We start from the raw sequence: 22,787 nt of genomic DNA, 5'->3' as shown, positions 1-22,787 counted from the left end.
GCGCGCTTGGTTTCAGTTAAATCTACAGTGAACCTACTGAACAGCTGCACCCAGCATGGCTGCAACTCACCTTCCTCTGCTGGAGCGAGCTCTGGCAGGCAGATTTCTCATTGCCTTTGATTCCATTAGAAGGTCAGGAGTGAGAAGTAGGAGGCCGTTAGGGTAGGAGGTTTCCTTGCTTTTCAACTTGCCAAAGGTCCAACACGCCACTCCCACAGAAGAGTGGGTTGCTTTACGGTTTTTCTTCCTTTTTTTTCTTTTTATTTATTGTCTTTCCTTCTTTCTTTCTGCTGTTTTTTTTTTTGTTTTTGTTTTATAGAATTGAAATTTTCAAAATGGTTTTGTATGAGGTAGAAAGCTTTGAATCTTCAAAAAAGGTTTAATAATATATAGATACATTCATATAAAATTATCTTATAAAAATGCCTAAAGAAATCCAAGAAGAACATGTATTTTTGCAAGTTCATTTAGCAAAGGAGTTGCTCAGAGGAGTTCTGCATAAAAGCATAGCTGCTCGTATGTTTAAAATGTACCAAATTTCTTTGAAATAGTCTGTTTATTTTATTTATTTTTTCCTCTATTTCCTAGTTAAATGAATTGGGAAGAGAAAAGAAAAGGTCATGAAACTATTCTGTTGCCTTTGGGTCCATGTATTAATTTTATACAAGTAAAAGACTCCGAAAAAACCATTGCATTTGTTTACTTTTCTAAAATTTTATTTTGAATATTTCCAAAACATCATCAGAGATAGACATTACATTTTGAGATGTATAAAATTAAGTTTCTTTCTTTTTTTTTTTTTTCCAATGGTGTTAGGAATTAGGTGAAAATCTGTAAAATCAAAGCGCAAAAACATTCATCTGGGCAATCTTTCTTCATTTAAATACCCATGGCCACACCACACTGTGATTTAAGAGAGGGTGGTCCACACGCTGTATTGAGACGCTTTGAGAACACGGCGCTTAGTCTACGTTCAGAGCTAGCGCGAGGCAAGCCGTCCAGACCAGTGGGAGACAGCATGCATTTTTGTGCTGCTGTGATAAAATTGTCTGACTGGAAGCAACTTCGGGAAAGAACGGGTTCACTCTGGCTTACAATTCCGAAGGTGTAGAGTCCACCGTGGCAGAAGAGAAGGCAACAGCTGGGATCATTGAGCAGCCGGCTCAATGATCTCATTTTCATTCACACACAGGCCGCAGAGAACAGGAACTAGGACAAAGCAGTAAACTGAGGCAGCTTGCCCTAGCGCTGTCCTTCCTCCAGCTCGGCTCCACCCACAACATGCTGCACAACATCTTCAAACAGCACCACTGGGATCATGTGTTCAAATCCATGAGACTGTGGGGGACAGTTCTTATTCAAGCCACCACACCAGGCAGGAGGAGCAACAGTTTGTGGCCAGACTAACTCTTGAAAACACCAAGAATACAAACAAAACACCCCGTTCCCTGACCTTAGCTGTCAGTTGTTTTATTTGTCCAGTTAGGGGTTACCTGTTCCTAGGAAGTCTCCTACTTACATAATGAGCCTGGGCTACCCTTACCCATTCTTATCAACTTTATACTTGTGGCATTTCTTTCTGTGGTTTTTGTATCAAATCAGGCAGGGTTGTGTAAATCCAGTTTGTGTGGTTTGAAATAATACATTCATATGCTTTAGGGATTGAAAAGGATGAGTGGCCAGAAAAGAATGAAAATTTTAAGATCAGTGGGAACCATACTATATTCTATTCATTCCTACATTCTTATACATATATATTATGTACATAATATCTACACATATAATATATGTGTATATATTATATACACATATATAATATATATATTATATGTGTGTGTTGCTTCAGGTAATAAATTTCAGAAACAGCATGAGCCAATAATGCATTGAGGTCAATGACCAGCCAGGGCAAATCGACTGGAAAGAAGTCAGCTGCTAGGGCACAACAAACAGCTGCATGTGGGAAAGATGCGAAAAGCAATGCCTAGGCTGACAAAGGACCAAGAAATGGCCAAGCAGAAATGCCTCCTCAGCAGGTGAAAGGTGAGGTGGGAGTGCTCACAGATATAAATGCATCTGTTCATTAAGGTCCGTCTACCAACAATCCATCTCCTCATTCTCCTACCTCATGTGCTTCTGCACATGGGACATTTGCAGAAAAGACTGGTTTGGCTCCCAAATCCTATTATCCAAAACCGTGAAATCTTTAAAGATAACTCTGAAATTAACCAAAGAATATGAAAGCCCTTTGCCAAATCATGCAGATGCCAATGGTAAGAGATGAAGAATAGTCCTTTACTCAGGGAAGGAGGAATAAATGCAGCTCATTTTCCTTCACCTTGGGCTTTTCAGGTAAAGGAGACAACTAATCAAACGTAGGAACTTGTAGTCTGAGAGCTGTTTGATAACTCCATCATAAACATACAATGAAGCGTGTGATACCAACACTGTCCACTCTACTTTGGTATGCTCATTCATGACCTCAGCTGCTAACGAACTGTCAGACATTAACAATGCTTTTAGGTTAGAGGAGTAATAATTCTACACCACACAATAAATTGTTCACCTAATAAGCTTAAAAATAAACACACCTTGAATAACTTTGCATTTTCAAAAGGAGGGGAAGGGTCAGACAGTTTTAAGTCACAGTATCAATTATAGGCAGCTGAATTTGGTCTTGATAGTACTATGTCTACTTCAGAATATCTATCTATGTATCTGCATATCTGCATCTATCTGTCTGTCTGTCTGTCTCTCTGTCCATCCATCCATCTGCCTTATGATTGTTGCTATTTTCTTCTTTGTTTCCTTCATGTTTCCCCTCTGCCTCATCCCATGCCAGGGATTAAGCTCTAACACTAAGCTATATTCCCAGCCCTTTTTATCACTTTTAAAATTATAAGGCAGGTTTTCATCTACGTTGCCCAGCCCATTTTTGGATCTACACAATAACCAAAGCAATCCAAAAATTTGTGATTCTCCTCCCTCAGGCCCTGGATTAGGTAAGGTCTAGCTACAGTTTTTCCCTTAAATTAACTTGAATTTGAATGTTAATTTCGTTGACTGCATTTTGGGTAGCTGAGAATAATGTGCTATTTTGAGTTTTCAAATATGTGCTTGGAATTGACACCAACAATACACAACCTTTAAATGACTGTCACAATCAACCCTGAAAAACATCTTCTTAGAATTTATATATCATGCAAATAGCATGATATCTTGAAAATCATGACATCCTCTTTCAGGCTGAAGAGATGGTTCGGTGATGACGTGCTGTTCTTACAGAGGCCCAAGGCTTGGTTTCAGCTGGTGGCACCCAGGAACCTGTAGCTCCAGTTCCACAAGATTCAGTGCTTACTAGCATCTGCATGCCCACGGTGTGTATGTACTCGTGCAGGCACGTATGTCCACACACATAATAAATTTGATAATAATTGTATTGGTTAAGGTTTCTTTTGCTGCAACTAAACACCATGACCAAAAAGCAAGTTGTGGAGGAAAGAGTTTATTTGGCTTAAGTTTCCACAACATAGCCCACCATTTGGGGAAATCTGGACAGGAACTCAAACAGAGCAGGAACGTGGAGGCAGGAGCTGATGCAGAGGTTTTGGAGGGTGCTGCTTACTGCCTTGTTTGTCGTGGCTTCTTCACCCTACTTTCTTACAGAACATAGGACCACCAGCCAAGGATGGCCTGACCCACAGTGGGCTGGGCCCTCCCCACACCAATCACTAACTGAGAAAGTGCCCTACAGGTGGATTGAATGGAGGCCTTTCCTCAACTGAGGCTCCTTCCTCTCTGATGACTGTTTCTTGTGTCATGTTGACACACAAAATCAGCAATAATAATAATAATAACAATAATATGTTAAAATAATTGTTAATCTATTGAAGCATAGAGATTTTAATATGTTTTTAATAGATCAGTACTCTCAGGCCAGAGAAACCAAATGCTGTTTATTTCCCCAGAACCCAACCACAAAAAAAAAAAAAAAAAAAAAAGAGAACTATACTGAATTTCTTTCATAGATTCACATAAAAGCACAACTGCCAAAATCCAAAACTCTGGAACACCCGTATGTAAAGACAACGATGCTATTTGTCTTGTGAGATTTGTACTGTTAGTGCTTAGAACATGTCTAGAACACAATATAGACACAGCAAAAAGCTTCCTAATCAAGAAATATTCACACTTATCACCAAGTTATAAAGGTATCAATTAGTCACATCAATAGGGAGAGAATTGTTCCAATGAGAACTGTCATTCTTTAACCTATCCATTTCACAGGCAGAACTGCATACAACTGAATTGCAACTATAGTTCAAAACAACAAATAATTACTAGTATTTAACACTTTGCAAAAAGTTTCTCAGATTAGCTTTATTCTTGATGCTTACTTGCAATAATTATGCCTTGCTGCATGGACAATAAAGTTGTGGTTTTAGCACACATAATGAGGCTATGAGGAAACGGCCACTCTGTCCACTGAACACCAAGAACCTACCGTGCGTCCAGAGCAGAGACAACTGGAAGTCCGGTGCTCCTTGTGTCTCTGACAGGTCATCAATCACAGTGTTTGCCCTGCATGGTTAACATTTTTCTACTACCACTCAGATGAATACTAGCCCCTTGAGATGATTTGTTTAAGGAAAGTAAACAAGGGTGGCCAATTCAGGATTACCTCACATTTACTTAGGAGCCCAGTTTCTTGCAGCCGTGACCAGATGCTCTGTATTCGCCCAGCGTGCTCAGGGTGGGGGGTGGAGCTGCCACAGATGCACTGATGTTTCAGCATCAGAGGGTCATAGGCAATTCCTTTGAGACAAAGAAAACGCAATCAACGATTGAGTGATACAAGGTATGACAATGCATTAGAAGATAAAATAATTAGCCTGAAGCAGCTCTGGAGACCATGTGACGGCTATTTAGCCTTGTGTGTCTTTAAAAATCAAAACAAAACAAAATAAACAAACAAACAAACACCTACCCATGGATTAACAGTGCTCACTCCTTAGTTCAATAAATTGTAAAGGGATATACATACATACATATGCATATAAGTAACATATACATAATGCAGTCTTATCAGTAATTCAAATAATTATTGAGGCGGATAATTAACTTCAATATGGGCTCTAATTTTGTTAGTGAAGTTATAAAGTAGGCAGTTTTTAAAATCATCAAACTTATGAGTAAATTAGAGTTTTCCTTCAGGGTTATTTCTCAGAATAAACTAGGGGAGTTTCCAGTGTCCTCCCTGGTCAGTTGTGCAGTAAGTGTCTTTGCTCCCTTGTGTTTCTTTATAATATTTGCTATAAAATAAGAAATGTGCCACATGGGATGCTGAGAAAGTCCTGAGCAAGCGTGTGTTGTTGACATGAGCACCGCCATGTCAAGGACCCTAATGCCTCAGACTCAAGGGAATGACAAGGCTTTCCCCAAGTCAGGCTCAGAGGAATGGCAAAGCCTTCCGATCTAAATATCTATGTTACAAAAGATTTGCCTGTAACTAAAACCAGTTTACACAGAAACTATCAACGGCAGCTTCCTCTCCAATGCTGGTTGCAACCTGAAACTTGGGGAGTTTCTCACAACCTGGCAAGAGGCATTTGTATCATCATGCCCCCTCAGTGTTTTAATCAGTAATGCCAGTGGGGAGCAGATGAAATCCTGAGTGAATGTGTACTATTGACCTAAGCACGGTCATGTCCAGGGTCCAGTGCGACAGATCTATTGAATGTCAAGACCTGGCCCAAGTACTGGTATTGAGAAAGTATTGGCCTAAAACCAGGATGTGCAGACAGAAAAGCAGCAGCTTCCTCATCATGGCTGTGACTTTGCGGAAACTATCAACCCTTCCTCCTCCAGTAGGACTGCAATATGAAACTGCTCCCCCAACAGAGACCTCCTGCTGAGATCAGCTAGCCACCTATTCATTCTACTGTACAAAATAAACCCACTTCCTGATTAAGCTGTATAGAATAAGCCCATTTCCTGTTTCAGCTATATACAATAAACCTGCCTCCTCATTCAGTTCTATGTTACATATATGCTGAGTTTCTGAGCTGCTATGTGCACTCTGTCAGAGCACACAACCACCCAAACCCAGCTTATCAATAAGGGTGTCTGTGTGCCTGTCCTTTCTTCAACTCTCCACAGTTAGGTTAAGTCCAAAGCTATGCAGATCAAATCAAATCCCAAAAAATGCAATGTCAACTTTGCAGCTTACGTGAGACTCCTTAGGTTTCCTTTAAAAATTAGTATCAATTACAATGCCTTCGCTATAGATTTCATAGATAATAAAATTTAGCATCAGGAGTTGGTATATGTAATGTTTTAGTTATACCCTATGATGGGAACATTTTACAAAACTTGTTGAAAAAAGTTATTAATGAAACATAATACAGGATTTTAGTGGGGCAAAGGGTAATGTCATTTACAAAACTGTCAGTTATAAGAAATTGTTTAGCCAATCAAATATCCTCCAGTAAATGATCTCTCAAGTACATTTTCCAAGTGATGGGGAAATCTACCTGTGATTGGAAATTAAATAACAGTAACAAAAACTATTCAGTAACTTATAAACATCAGCCACTGACTTGGTACCATAAGTTGACTAAAACAATTTCATTTTCCCCTTGACCTACATTATTGTGTTAGAGAAAAGTTACTGAGGATGGGAAGTATTTTCCCTTGAGTGTACTAAAATCATGCAGAAGAATGACATCTGCATTTTGAAGCCATGCGGTAAAAATTATGTCTGTCAGAAAATATTATATTACTCTGCCAAATAATATCCATTCTTAAGACTCACTGGCTTCAAAACCCACCCCTATGCCTGATCCTGATCTCAAATTTTCTCAGCCTGGCTCTCTCTTCCTAGCTGCAGACTCACACACTTATCTATTAGAATGCCAAATCTCCTCTTGAAAGGCTCATGGTTTTCCTAAATGCTAATGCCTGTAATTTTCGATTTTAAACCACACTTGGTGCTCTTCAGTTTTACAAGGGACTTCAAGATCCTTTATTGCTCACACCAGAAACCTGGCTGTCTTCTTGATATTTCCTAGACTCCAAAGGTGTGTCTGTTTTTCCTCCCAAACAGATCTTGAATCACTCACTTCTTATCTCCTTGGCCCAAACCAAATGTAATCCAAAGGACTATTCTCTCTAATCTGGACTCCTGAGATAACAAGAAACCAGCTACTTGATTTTCCTCATGTTTCAGTTGCCACAGCACACTAACTACGTTGTTCATAAACGTCCCCTCACGATGAGATAGACATTCCATAAATACAGCACAGATAAGCCCCTTCTCTCCTCAGTACTTTCTTTCCCATGCCTCGCCTCGGTTTCTGTTTCTACAACAAAGGCTTTTCTTACATTCCTCAGAAAGGTCATAGCTTGCTAGCTTGAGGTCTTTCTACATGCTGCCCTATCTATGCCTGAAGTCCTTCCTCATCTGCCTACCCCAATCCTCAGCCAGATCATTCCATTTCATTCTTCAAGTCTCGGTTCTGATGTTGCCTACCCAATAAAGCACCATCTGAGATCTGTAAATCACATCTCTGGGACCAGTGTGTCTAATTCCTTAGCTTTCTCTAGGATCTTAGGACTCCATTAGAGTGTTGATGAAAAACTACACAAAGTGATATTTTGTTAATTTTATGTGTTCCTCATTAAATGGTAAGATATATAGAAGTACAGACACATAGTTGTATAATTTAACTTTTCCATTCCCCGTTTCAGCAGCCATGTTTGGATTAAAGCAGGGTCTCCAGAGCATGCTGAAATGACCTGGAAACAACCCAGATGTCCATCAACGGAGGAATGGGTACAGAAATTGTGGTATTTTTACACAATGGAATACTACTCAGCAATCAAAAAGGAGGAAATCATGAAATTTGCAGGCAAATGGTGGGACCTAGAAAAGATCATCTTGAGTGAAATATCCCAGAAGGAGAAAGACAAACACGGTATATACTCACTTATATAGACCTATAAGATATAATAAACATAATGAAATCTGTACACCTAAAAAAGATAATCAAGAGAGTGGACATGGGGTAAGATGATCAATCCTCGTTTAGAATGACAGATGGGATGTGCATTGAACATATGACAGGAGTCTACTGAGTGCATTGGAAAGACTCTAACTAGCATTGTTTTCAAAGCAAAGACTCATGACCAAACCTTTGGCAGAGTACAGGGAATCATAAGAAAGAAAGGGAGTTAGTCTGATGAGGAAAGGATAGGAGCTCCACAAGGACCAAAGATATCTGGGCACAGGGTCTTTTCTGAGACTGACATGCAACCACGGACCATGTATGAATGTAACCTAGAACCTCTGCTCAGATGTAGCCTGTGGTAGCTCAGTAACCAATTGGTTTCCCATAGTGAGGGGAACAAGGACTATTTCTAACAGGAACTCAATGACTGGCTCTTTGACCTCCCCACCCCCCAAGGGAGGAACAGTCCTGTTAGGCCACAGAGGAGAGCTTTACAGCCAGTCCTGAAGATACCTGATAAAACAGGATCAGATGAATGGGGAGGAGGTCCCCCCTATCAGTGGACTTGGCAAGGGGCACGGTGGAGAGGAGGGAGGGAGGGAGGGACTGGGAGGGAATGAGGGATCAGGGATCGGGACACGGCTGGGGTACAGAGTTAATAAAATGTAACTGATAAGAAAAAAAAAAAAAAAGAAAAACATCAGTGACTAGACGCAAGACATAGGTTGACATTTCTGTGACACAGCCTTCCTTGATGGATTCAGTCAGTAGATCTGCTTGGACTCTTGGTGTTTGTGTGGTCGTCATTGATACACTGCCCATTGTATGATACACCTTATCTTTCAGCCAAAAAGCATTTCTTTTACCCCATTTTATATTTATACAAACATTTCGCGTAATTTCACTATTTTCATTTCATTCAAAATCCAACACAAATCGATATTCTTAAACTGAAAGGAAGATGGTAAAAAGAAGAGGCAGGCAGCAAGGAAGAGTAACATCCAAAATATACATTGCACAGGTGTGTCTTGGTGATTTGTCTTGATCAAAGTGATTTATAAGTTGCAATGCATATTTGGAGCTGCTTAATAAATTTTCTTTTTTTTTTTGAATTTTATTTTTTTCTTATCAGTTACATTTTATTAACTCTGTATCCCAGCCATGTCTTAATAAATTTTCAACTTCTGTTACATACTACAATAAATGATAAAATAATATAAAAATAATAAGTATAATATCTACCTCAGTAAAACATTCCTTAAGAGTGCAAAATATAACCATTATGTTGTTTTACTATTCCTATTTTCTACACAATTCTAAGCTTATTTAGATAGTAACTTTCCCCCTTTTATTTTATTTTATTTTTTTACAACACACAATGTCAATAAAACTCAAATTACAAAACAAGCTGTAGCCCTGCAAAACTCCTGCTCGGTATCTGGAGATTGTAACACAAAGACCAGGAGCTCTTGGAAAGGCATTTGAATTTAAGGAAAAATATTTAAGACCTGGAGCCCCAAACCTCCAATGACTCATCTTAATGATTTCTCAATGAGGTGCTAACAAGTAGACAGTAAGGTGAGACATCAACCCAGTTTTTCTCCTGCCCTTTCCTTTTCTTCTCCCCCACAGAAACAGGGGATCTATAGGGAGGGAAAACAGCCTGCTCTTCTCCTTGAGAACCATGAGGAATTCTCTGTTCATTTTATACTCTCTGCCCCAGTGCTTACAACTTGAAATATAAGCCCAAGGACGCATCTATCTCGTGAAAATGATAATGTAAAATAGTTTTAAAATTCTTTACCTCAGTAGTAAGTTTTCTACAACAGACACCACACACAAACACACACACACATACACACACACAGAAATATACACATATGCACAGATCACACATACACTACACATACACACATACACACAGATCACACACACACAACTCCTGAGAAGTTTGGATGTTTTAGATAAGTGTGGACTCTGTGTTTTCTGTGTTAAATGGGATGATGTATTTGAAGCACCAAGGGCATTGTCCTTCCTGTTTTTATTCATTACTTGTATTTGAGTGTCTTTTCAGCCCAGGGAATCTATTTCTGTCTACAGAAGTGTTCTCAGTCTAGTAAGGAGTTTAGTTTGGCTGAGTCCTCAGGGTCAATGAGGAAATTTGAGTCTTGCATCTTTAGACAAAAATACTATTAATCTTGATTCCTAATTTGTAGCATTCAATTTCTTATTTCACTTCTGGTATCTACCTGGAGAGTCACACTTTCTCAGGATATCTGTTAAAAGCATTAATAAACAGCATTTATTAAAAAATATTCTAGGGCCAAGCACTAGCATAGTACAAAGCATCACAGAGCATCTCTGCCCAAAGCCTATATTTGTGTATAATTTTCCAATGTGTATCATAGTCCAGCTGCTTCACTTTATCACATCTAACTTATGACCTAGTAATAAAAAAAAATGAGAGAGCCACAAAATAGTTACATGAAATCGGAGATCTTCTCAAAATTATAGTAAAAACACACTTAAAAGACAGAGACTCAACTGCCAGCCAGAGAACGTCTGCGGGATGGTTCTAGGACCCCACACATATCTCACAGATGTATAGCTTGGTCCTCATGTGGGACCTCTAACAGCAGGAGCAGGGGCTGCTTCTGACTCTGCTGTCTGCCTTTCCATCCCTTTCCCCTACATGGACAGCCTTGTCTAGCCTCAATAGATGATATGTCCAGTCCTACTTGATATGCCAAGGTGGGTTGATACCCTTGGGAAGTTTCCCCTGGAAAGAAAGGGAGAGGGGCACAGCAGGAGGAAAGGGGAAGGGAGAGAGTGACTGGGAGGAGAGGAGGGTGGTTACCTTCCTACTGAGATGTAAAGTTAACTAACTAACTAACTAACTAACTAACTAAGTAACTAATTAATTAATTAAAAAGGCAAAAAATGACTTCCAAATGGTAGGATTACCAACCTGCAGAGAAAGGACCCCAGTGAGTCTTCTATCCTCCCAAACTCTTTCTTCAAGTATTTAATCCACTACGAACTGAAGACCTTATGGTAAAGAAAGGCTTTGAACTGAACGTGTCTAAGCATTTTACCTGTTTTAATTTCTGAAGAAAGCAATAGGCAAACTATTTGCATATCATTTATATAAGTTATATTAGGTATTATATGTAATCTGCGGATCATTTAAACAAACTACACCTATCAGAGTCTTCTGCGACATTAGGGATCTGGAGCCACTCTCCCAAGGGCACTCAGAATGGCTCTGTTTGGAAGCAAGTGTTGTTTCTGACAACATCGAGGCAGACAAGCTGTACATGTTGTGATTCTACTCACAGCACTGTCTACCCAGAAGGCTTATTTCCTTGACTTCCGCATTCCTACCACACCTCAGAGTCCACCCCCACATTTGTTAAGATGTCTTTTCTTGGAAACACATACACCAAGTACAAAGTTATTTCATTTTGTTTATTTTATTTTGTGTGGATGAAATGCAGTGTTTTGCCTGCATGTGTTTATGTGTGCTACAATGTGTGCTTGGTTTTCATAGGGGCCAGAAGGCATCAGATCTCTGGAGCTGAGGTTGGAGATGGTTGTGAGCCACCATGTGAGTATTTGGAAACAAATCCTGGTCTTCTGCAAGAGCAAAAAGTGCTCTTACTTGTGGGACTATTTCTCCAGCCATGTAATATTTATTTTTCTGTAAAATTTAATGTGTCAAGAGAGCAAATGATGGAATCTCCAAAACTTTCAGAGGAATTAGTAAATTGTGCCTTTTCACTAGCTAAAAACATTTTTATGATTCACAACTTGTGTTCTTAGCATGATTAAAATTATATTAACAAAGTACCAGGTGGAAAAATTGGATTGAAGAAGTTCCACCACTGGCTTCTGAACCAATTGTACAAAGCCTATTATGGTATAGGAATTGAATTAAATGCTGACATTCAACTTATGGAGCCATGAAAGATGGTTAACCAGCATGTAAGCAGGCAAAAAGGAAAGCCAAAGGTAACACAAATTTGCTAGAAAAATGGGATGATTTTTCTGTATTCAAAAATGAGTGTGCACATAAAAACAACACAGAGGACAGGGATGGAAGAAGGGATGGAGAGAGACAGAGACAGACACAGAGAGACAGCTTATGATAATATACTCTAGAAAGAGTAGTGGAAACGGGCCATACTACCCAACTAAGTGGTCATGATTTATAACAGACTAAAAAAATAGTATTTTAAAAACCTGCTTTAGCACCTTCAAATCCGCAAATCATTGTTCTAAAAAAACTAGCTGCAAAACAAAAAAGGCAGAAGTCAAATTAAATGAAAAGGCAGTGATGTGGGTGAGAAGAAAGTGGATATAAAAAGTAGTGTCTTCCATTCAACCAAGGACCATATATGGATATAACCTAGAACCTCTGCTCAGATGTAGCCTGTGGTAGCTCAGTAACCAATTGGTTTCCCATAGTGAGGGGAACAAGGACTATTTCTAACAGGAACTCAATGACTGGCTCTTCGGCCTCCCCACCCCTCAAGGGAGGAGCAGTCCTGTTAGGCCACAGAGGAGACCTTTGCAGCCAGTCCTGAAGATACCTGATAAAACAGGATCAGATGAATGGGGAGGAGGTCCCCCCTATCAGTGGACTTGGCAAGGGGCACAGTGGAGATGAGGAAGGGAGGGAGGGACTGGGAGGGAATGAGGGATCGGGACACGGCTGGGATACAGAGTTAATAAAATGTAACTGATAAGAAAAAAATAAAATTCAAGAAAAAAAAAGAACAACAAATTAAGATTGAGGTTGGAAGCAACACACGCACATTTATAGTTCATAAAATCATCCCGGTGCCATTCACTGGATACAGATATGAGAAGCCAGTGGGATATAAAGAAAAGAGACACAGCAATATGCATATCTTCAAAAGTAGAGCTAGCAGAACAGACTAAGCACACAGGGCGGAGACTCACTGTGAAGCTGACGAGGATCAAACTGTGGTTGCCTAATGAATGGTTCTCTTTAATTTCTCTTCAATGAATATGTCTACATTTTTTGTTACTAAGAAGTGTGCAAATATTATCTAGTATTTTAATCACTTAATTGATATTTTAAAAACACCTTTGTTTTTATTCTATATGTGTGGGTGTTTTGTCCACATGCATGTCTGTGCACCAAAGTGCCTGCCTGGGGGCTATGGAGGACAGAAGAAGGCATCAGGTCCCCTAGAAATGGAGTTACAGACAGGTGTGACCTTCCACGTGGGTGTTGGGAACCAAACCTAGTCTTCTGGAAGGGCAACAATTACTCTTAACCTCTGAGACATGTCCTCAGTTCCTAATGACTCTTTCTGTACAGTCTTACACAACCCATACCTCACCCTTCTCTCTTCCGGTGGTGAGTTATGTCATTTGTTTACTATACTCTGTGTGTTTGAGTCATGCACCCAAGTGCTATAGTCAGTGAGGACAGAAAAGTCACATTTTCCCTTACAGATTCTCCACAAATAACAATATTTAGAAATTTTGACAGAAAACAATAACAATCTAGTATGTTATAAGGGACCGTACTAAGTCTTTTGGGTTTAGTTGGCTAAGAACGTTTTCTTGGATGAATCAGTCTCTTAAAAACTTTTGAAACGCCAAGGATATGCTGGAGTCAGTTCTGATTAGAAAACGCCCTTCATTTATTTTAAAGACAGCAACAAACAGGAAGAAAGGAGGGAAACTTCGCTTTTTCTTATACTGAAATATTTGAGCTCATTTGGCATTCTCTCTTTCCGCAGATGTCCTAACACAAGTGTCCGAAGGCCACCGGGCTGTGTTACTGAGACCATGTAGGTCTCCTTAGCAATTGATGACATGAAGACATTTTCTCCGTAGAGTGCCTTTCTCGTGTTTACATTTTTGCTTTTGCGTGTTTTGTTTTTACTTTGTAGAAAGGAGGCTATGAGTCAGCCTGGGAAAATAAATATTTGCAATAAAAATTGAATGGGGATTCTTAAATATTATGAGAGCTCCAGCTCAGGGGCCTCCAGGCCCCATGACTGAAGTACATGATGACTTTAATAACAGGGATTTAACTTCTACTTTCATGGTACCAGAAGGAGACATGTACGCTTCCAAAGATCCTGTCTGGCTATCAGTGTTTGAACCACAGTGACGGTCGCTGCATGGCACAATAACCTCTAAAAGCGTACAGGCATTGACAGTCACTGTCTTAGTTAGAGTGTTATGGCTGTGGAGAGACACCATGACCAAGGCAATTCATGTACATAAAACGTTTAATTGGGGCTGACTCATCGTCTTCAAGTTTCCAAGGTTAGTACATTATCATCATGGTGGGAAGCATGGCATCATCCAGGCAGACTTGGTGCTGGAGAAGGAGCTGAGGGTTCTACATCTACATCTTGATCTGAAGGCAGATCAAGAAAGACTCTGTCATGTTGGCCAGACTTGACATATGCATGAGGGAGACCTCAATGCCCCACCTCCCTCCTCAGTGACATACTTCTTCTAACAAGGCCATATCTCCTTCTACAAGGCCACGCCCCTTCATAGTGCCACTTCCCCATTCATATGCGGTGGCATAATCAAAACACCAAAGCAAGCAACAGCTCTCTCATTGTACTTAAGACAAGCTCACCCAGAGGGAAATCATGCCTAGTAATGGAAACCTAGCCAACTATTTAGAATTATTGAAGTTGTGGATCTTTTTTGAATTATTGAAGTTGTAGGGAAACCTACAACCCCTACTACTAAACCCCCATAATTCCTAACTATATTCTAAATATTTGTCCTTATACTCACAGATAAGTGTAGTCTCCATCTAGCATCAAAACAAAATAAAACAGACGAGAGAAACACAAAAACAGGCAAGCAAACAAAAACCTTTTCTATGCAACAGATATAGACCACTACAGAAAAACACAATCAATCAAAATGTAGAGATGTGGAGCGAATTCCCAAAGGGTACATCCAAAATATGAACCCCACAACAAAGGCTCAGGGATCATTGCAGAAGAGGCAGGTAGGAAGGCTGTAAGATGTAGAGAAATGAGGCATTTACTGTGATACTGTGTAGCCTGGGGCTATCAGAGGCTTACACTTGTAACATCGCACCAACATGACTGCCTAAACATGAGTTGAACAAGAACCATACATGGATGGGCGAAGCCGAGGAAGCCTCATTCTTACACAAAGAACTAAAGAACTAAAAGCAACTAAGGATGCTGAGAGTGGGGCAAACAGGCTCTGGCCTCTGGCCCACAACAGAGCACCCCAAATGACTATCCAATACCAAATGGTCATCCCTGAAAACTTCACACAGAAGGAATATTTTATTACAGCTATAAACCCATCTGTGAATGTATCACGAGAATGAATATTACATTTATATATGCACGTATATGAATGCATATATCTATATACGTAAATGCATTTTCCTAGGGATCAGGGAAGAATTTATTGCATGAAATACTTATTTTAAATAATTTTTCAAAAAACATTATTTTTCCATAATGAGAATTGAAGTTTGAAGATGTAACATCTTTTAATTTGAAAGACAATAATTAGGTTCTTTTCTACGTAAGAATTCATAGTGAGCAACCCATCACTCCTGAGCAGAATAATAGATATAAAACAACGTCCCTTGCAGTATATTCAATCTGAACTACTGAATCCCAAATTGTTTATTATGCAAATTTTATTTGCTGACTAAACTAAAGTTAACTGGATACCAGTTAAACACAAGTCTCTGTTTTGTAAAAGAGAAGTTTGTATAATCTTTCCCTATGATAAGAAATTGTCTCATGGGAGGAGATCAGGGAGGGAGTGTGGGGTTGGGGAGGGAATGAGGGAGCGGGATACAGCTGGGACACAGAGTTAACAAAATGTAACTAAAAAGAAAAAAATAAAATAAAAAAAAAGAAATTGTCTCATCAAATCCATTAAATATTAATGGGTCTTAAATTTACTACATGTTAATTTTTGCATTATGTGCTCTGGTAAGTATTGAGCTGGTGGTATGATGAGAAAGAGCAGTATTCTGAAATGACTCAGTCTGTGGTTTGAATGATCAGGTTATAGCCAATGTCATGTTCATATTAACATGTGCAATCCCATTTCCATCTGGACTTTTCTAGACGTTACACACCCTGATCATTTGACACCTTGTTTTCTCAAATTTATAGGAACTAGCTAAGACTCAAGGATCTTGCCTCATTCATTCTTCATTGAAGAAACATGGAGCTGAGACATAGCTTAGCAGTTAAGAGAACTGGCTGTTCTTCCCAAGGACCCGGGGTTGATTCCCTGGGTCACAGAAGTCACAGAGACCTTCTTTTGGCCTCTGCCAACACTGCACAAAAGTAATGTACAGACATACAGGAAGGAAGAGACTCATGAAAGTAAAATCAAAATAAATAATAAAATCTCTAAAGATTGAAGAAACGTGTGAAATTCGAGGAAGAAAGTGTGTGTTAGGAAAGGACTGCTCCTCCAAATCAGGGGTAGGGATTATATCTGTAGGCTTACAGCAGCAGCCAGCAATGCACAGACCAGCACCAACAGGAAATGAGTAGTTAGGTACTCTTTTCAGTAATGGAGAGTTCTTTGGTCAATAGCTCGGTAGTGGGACAGTTACCACTATGTAGTCCATTAGGGATAAATACAAGCCACTTTCGTGAAAATGGCTACTCAGGGTGTAACTACTGAGGCGGCTGCTTTTGCTAGACTATGGAAGTATTGCACAGAGATGGCTCTGTGGTTGAAAGAACTCTTTTCTCTTGCTGAGAACCTGGGTTTGGCTCCCAGTAACCACATGGTTGCTCAGAACTATCTGTAACTCTAGTTCCAGAAGGATCTAAAGCCCTCTTCTGCAAATGCCAGGCACACATGCCATATGCACAAACACACACACACACATACACAGAGAGAGAGAGAGAGAGAGAAGAGAGAGAATGGGGGAGCAGAGGGAGGCAAGACTAATGCTCATAAAATAGAAAACAAATAAATATGAAAAAAATTATTACTGTGTTTATTAAGGCACCTTGGTTTTGAGCAAAATTTTTCTAAATCTGGAGAAAGCACAGACATGACTGATCCCAAAGGCTTCCACTGACCCTGGGCTGCAGGTGTGGACACTGTGCGATCTCTAGGCCGATTTTTCAGAGCTGCAGGAAGTAGAGGATCTGGTCAGAGGCTCTGCTGATGTGGAGAAGGAAATATGCCCACACAAACAACTAGAATGAGATGCTGCTGTCTCCTGGTATAACTGGGTATCAAATTAGCTCTTAAATACTCTCTTGAAAGATTTCTATCACTAGTTAAGTAATATGTCCAATCCATTAATTGATATTTAATTTTAAAATATGATAACTGATATCAAGGCTCGTGACATGATTTCCAAAAAGGTATTTTAGCATTTTCAAGCTCAAAGTTTTGCATGAGGTCATAGATACCAAAAACCCAAGCTCCAAATCCTGAAAAACGATTTAACAATGAATCTCAGAACCCACAGGAGCCTCAGGGGAACACATGCATACATTCCCTCCTGCTACCCATGGCATGACTCTTAGGGCTTTAGTTTCTTTCATTTGTCCAGCCACAGTGTGCGATCAAAGGTATGATACATAGACCCTATTTTTGGCATGTGTTTCAGACCCAACCTTCTTCTGGACTTATAATTAGATGCTTCTTTTTGCCTGTAGCCAGACTCTTAAATTTCATACACAAACACGGCTGTAGGACAAAGGAGATGTTGGCCAGAGAGCCCACCCAGAGGTACATAATAAATGGTCATGCACCTAACATACATAGATTCAAGCAAGGCTTGCCTTGGTACCCTCGACTCCCATGAGCCATTTGTGTGGGAAGTCAGAAGAAAACACTGAAGCAAAACAACCAGTGAGGAAAAGATACTTGTTGGAGCCAAATGAGGAAGCCAAGCATCATAAATTTCCTTGCGGCCAAGCTCGGAGAAGGTAAAAGTCTGAAGAACACCGCTGAAAAAATGTCGTAGGGATTTTTTTCTTTCCAAGGGGGATCCATGCACCTGTTGATGTATTTTCCAGGCCCTTGAATGATAACAATTTATGAGGCCATTAATACTAAGCCCAAGATTTATCAGATGTGCTGTCTGTCTTGTGGCCAACATAACCTCATAAAATCTGGGTTGCATCGGGTTAAAACGAAGCATTCTGCTATTGGAGTTATTCGGAGCATTTAAATCGGCTAATCCTGCAAGAACGACACATTTCTCCTGCCTATTAAAGGTTCTCGAGTGATTCCTACCAGTGGCAGAGGCACGCTGGCTAGGACAGTCTGCTGCTGGGTGAGGTAGCGTGGAGGCCGCAGGGGAAGAATGGGTCCTGGACAGGAGTCCATGCTTCTCCAATCCGTCGATGCCAACCGCAGCCAGCCGAGCCTGGTGCGCCGAGAGTGCACATGTGTGTGATGGTTCCAGCAAGGGTGGCTGCCAAGGAAAGGGCAGAAAAGGAAGAAATGTGAGCCCAGCATTGAGGAAGACATTGAGAGCAACACGTCAACAAATGAAGTTCAAAGACACAAACAGTGTGAGGGGGAAAGGAACAGAAAAAAAAAAGGAGGGCAGAGAGGAAAAAAATCAAGATCTTACTAACATCAATAAATCCACCCAACAGGCGTTTGCACGTTGACAGCCATCCCTGCTGCCTAGCGAGGAAGGAAAGGAAGGCAGGAGGAACTGGCTCAAACTGCCAGTTTGAACTGATTGAAGGAAACAGATCTTTAACCCCAGGAACAGTCCTAGAAGGCAACTCACATAAAACGAAGAGCCATCCAGGTGCTCCTAAACTGCTTAGGAAGCTTGGTTCTGAACACTCCCTGCATTTCCATCACTGGTACTGTGAGTGAAATTTATGAGCACTTCTGAAATTGCCAGTTAGCTGAGTATGTTTTGACACCTTTCAGTTTTCACATCACGGTGTAGGGCGACAGTGTTTTGTCATCGTTGGAAGAGGAGAATATCAATACTATAAAATCACAAGTAGTGTCATACTCTTGGTTGTATCTTCAGTGATTTAACATCTTTTTTTTTTTTTTTGCTTTTAACAAGTTATTCAGTCAGAAGACCAACTTTTAGAAGCTTCTGGTTGTTTTATTAGTTTATTCTTTCGTGTCCAAGAAGGACAATCAGCAAAACATAGTCTGGCAGCTAATTTACTTATCAAAAGTGCAGTGACCACTTCATCTTCTCAGTGGCAGGAAATTCATGTTTCCTGCTATTTTTAAATGCATCTTTCCATGGAGACAGAGAAAATAAATGAAGGTGGAATAAATCTTGATTTCACTACTATTCACCATGTTTAACAAAGTGTAGCCAAAGTATAATGAAGTTCTTAAAAAAACAAGCTTAAATTGTATATATTGAAAATGTGCACACTCTTCTGCTTTGACTTCTTGTTTCAGGACAAGATACTAATACCATCTTCTTTCAGCGAAGGGCTGCCTTCACCTTCCTACAGTTCTAGGAGTTTCCTAGCACCAGCACAAGCCATTATGTCATGTGCATCTTGAATTTCCAGAATGTGATAAGATTACACATTCTGGAAACAGTGTGTAATTTTCTCTAATTGTGACTTTGTATAGAGACTGAATTAATGTTACTTACAAATATCAGAGTGGTAATTGTTAACTGTTTACAGTTACAAATGTGTGCAAATATTTTTTGATTTAGAAAAATTTACATACATACTCTTAACTTTAAGGGGTTGTTATGAGGCCTGAGGGTGGGGCACGGTTGAAAGAGTCCTTGCTCACTGTGCTCGAAGCTCTAGGTTCAATTTTCAGAATACACAAGTGAGGTACGGTGGTTCCAGACCCAGAAACTAAAAGCAGGACAGTCTCTGGAGTTCAAGGTCATCCTTGGCTACAGAGCAATTTTATGGCCAGCTTCAAAAAGATCTAGTTTCAAAAAAATCTATATATTCCTACATTCTGTCTTTCACTAGGATGGCTTTGACTAGTTATAGAGTTCTTACTATAATAGTAATATAATAGCACGTTTACTATTTACAAGTTTACTATTTACAAGTTTACACGAGTTTAACTCTCCTGTTTTCTTTAATGTCACTATGTTTAATGGCCCAAGGGTACAGCTATGAGTGCATAGAGTATCCTTTAATAAGAACTTAACATTCTGTTAAGGACCAAGACATAATTCTGACTTTGAGTTCAAAAAGGAATCTGAAATGTCTGAGGAAATATTGACCTGAATATTTCATGGGCACTCTAGTTTATCTCTGTCTCTTCTTCCAAAAAAAATATTAAAGTTGAATTTTGTACTTCTACCACATTCATTATATGCTCATTAGTATTATACTCACCTTTTAATACTGATTAAGATGTCAAATGTGAAGGTGTTTTGTGGATTCCTAAAAGTTTCATCAGTTCTGGCACTAAGCTCATTGTGTCTACTGAATTTCTTGCTTCTGATAGTTCATGTTTCTGCCTTTCTGTAACACATCTTTATATGGGATTGCGAGACTCCATGCTATTCCTTAACACACTTCAAGCTTTATAGAGAACATTTTGAACAGTCCCATTAAATGCTATTTCTCTTTCTGTTAAAGTATCATGTTTGGATTTTCTCTTTCCTGACAGCTTTTTATATATTCAAGCTAACAGCATACAATCACTATTTCTTCAGTTGTGATTGATGCGTAGCATTGTTAAGGTACATATCATAATTATAAATGTAATGAGTACTATATGAGGAAAAGTCAAGGTGCTTTGAAACTTTTCTGAATATAAAGGAATAGATGAAACTGATAAAGAAGGTTCCAAGAACTTTCATCTTAAGAAAGCAACATTCAAGTCAAAATGTGAAGGGTAATTGAAGAAAACTTTGAAAATGGACACTAGATACAACACTTCTGACACACTTTCTGTTACATTTTATCCCATGGCTTTTCTAAAAGCTAAAATGTTTTTGCCCACACTGGAAGTCAGATGCCATGCTTTTCTCTCAATAACACAGTGGTGTTTCAGACAGTGGGGAAACAACTACTGTAAGGACTCTCTTCAAACAGAACCACCTATCATCTTTCATTTGAGCACAGTGCAGTTTGTGCTTTCCGTGGACTACAGCGAAACCCTAAATACAACTTTAAAGACTGATAATCTGCTAATTTATAATTATGATGTAAGTGGAATGTCTTAATACGAAATTTTCCAACCCAACCAATAATAGCCAGCTTATCCAATGCCCATCATTATGGAAATGCAGTGTAGCTAAGAGGCAAATTGCTTGCTTTATAACAGTTATTTATCACACGTGCTCATCTAATGCCTGATGATGTACACAAAACCTCTGCTGTTCTGCTAGGGAGCAAAGTGAATTAACCATCACGCATGACATTGCAGAACAGCACACACATTTCAGCATCTTGTCTCTAGGAAGTTCCATGAAGATATGAACTTTTCCTATTACTAATTCCCCAGCAACATTTCAACACACAGTAGATATGAATATGTTGACTAATCAAATTAATAAAGAGATGTACAAAGCTATCTTTAAAATCTCCCATTAACAACTGTGTAAATCAAAAAGGAATGTAATATTACAAATATAATACCGCATAGGGATATCTGAAAAATTTATGAGAAGTGGAGTCCAGGTCAAATAGTCTCCGAAGATAATAATACCATGAAATTGGTTTTGGGGGAGAGAGATATGTCTGAGTTAATTCAGGATTATTTTTAACTGATTCTTTTATGTGTTTTTCAAATTTTCTGCCTATCACATCTACTAAATTTTTAATTAATAGAAATGCTTGGTGTTTGTTCTTTCATGTATTTAAGTAGGGCAGATGTATCATCCTTGGACCAACAAGGAAACACGGTCAATTACATTCAAACTTGTCACAAATAGGACTTTAAAAAGACAAAAGGTGGTTTCCTTTAAGAAATCACTGACTGACATCAAGCACCTTTACAATGAATCGTGACTTTTAATGGATAGAAAAGGCTGTGACTATCTAGGAAACAACCAAATAGAACAGTATTGTCCACTGAGAAAAAGCTCACTTCTGTGGGTAGAAAAATCATACTGAAATTTTTCCTGATGGCAAGTCTTTCATGAACATTTTAAAATTTGAAATTAATGAAAGAACATTTTGTCATTTTATGTTGCAGTTCTGAGTATAAAAGGATATATTTCTTTCCTTTATTGTCAGAAAATTAAATGTCAAACTGTTCAGATTCTACAAATTTTTTGAACTGTACATTTAGCCAAACTGGCATTTATTAGCTCTTGTAGGAAATGTGCCATTCTCCTAAAGTACCGTAAACACGTCCCCTTAAAAGTACTTTTGAGGGAAAAAACAAAACCCTTAAAAATATATTCAGGCTATGTAATTAGGGATAGCCTGATAAAATTAGATATAATTAGATATGTAAGACAGTTTTCCTCTGCAGAGCGTAGGGTATGTAGGACCGTCACCTACCCCTCCCACTGACTGACGCTCTCAGATGACTTTCAGGGGCGTTACCATGTATCCATTTCATAAAGTCCTCCATCTTGCCTCGTGAACACTAGTGCCTGGGGCCTCACCTTGCTGGCAGGCACTGCCTGCTAATGGATGGGTAGAGCAGGAAGACTTCAGGACTCCGTTTCTGTGACTGTGCATTCCATTGTGCTGTTCTGATTTCAGTGCTTGCTGCTACTTCTATGAATGCTGTTTTATGGCCTCCAGATTTTCACTTTCATCTCAATAGTTGCATTTTTTTTTTTTTATGAAATGGGTGTTC

The 22,787-nt window shown here is 39.3% G+C and overlaps 1 protein-coding gene across 1 annotated transcript in view; it reads right to left on the bottom strand.

The window, feature by feature from the left end:
- Positions 1 to 22,787, bottom strand: part of Hdac9 (histone deacetylase 9) — a 675,889-nt gene that overhangs the window by 248,457 nt on the left and 404,645 nt on the right. Inside the window, exons 13-14 of the mRNA XM_055624368.1 lie at positions 18,291 to 18,471; positions 4,679 to 4,812 (exon numbers count right to left, since the gene is read on the bottom strand). Coding sequence (XP_055480343.1) covers positions 4,679 to 4,812; positions 18,291 to 18,471 — 315 coding nt within the window. The remainder of the gene's footprint in view (positions 1 to 4,678; positions 4,813 to 18,290; positions 18,472 to 22,787) is intronic.

The sequence above is a fragment of the Psammomys obesus genome, unplaced genomic scaffold (assembly GCF_907164565.1).
Source record: "Psammomys obesus unplaced genomic scaffold, mPsaObe1.curated_primary_1811, whole genome shotgun sequence".
In the NCBI taxonomy this organism is placed as follows: Eukaryota; Metazoa; Chordata; class Mammalia; order Rodentia; family Muridae; genus Psammomys; species Psammomys obesus.
This window is presented reverse-complemented; position numbering and strand designations above follow the sequence as displayed.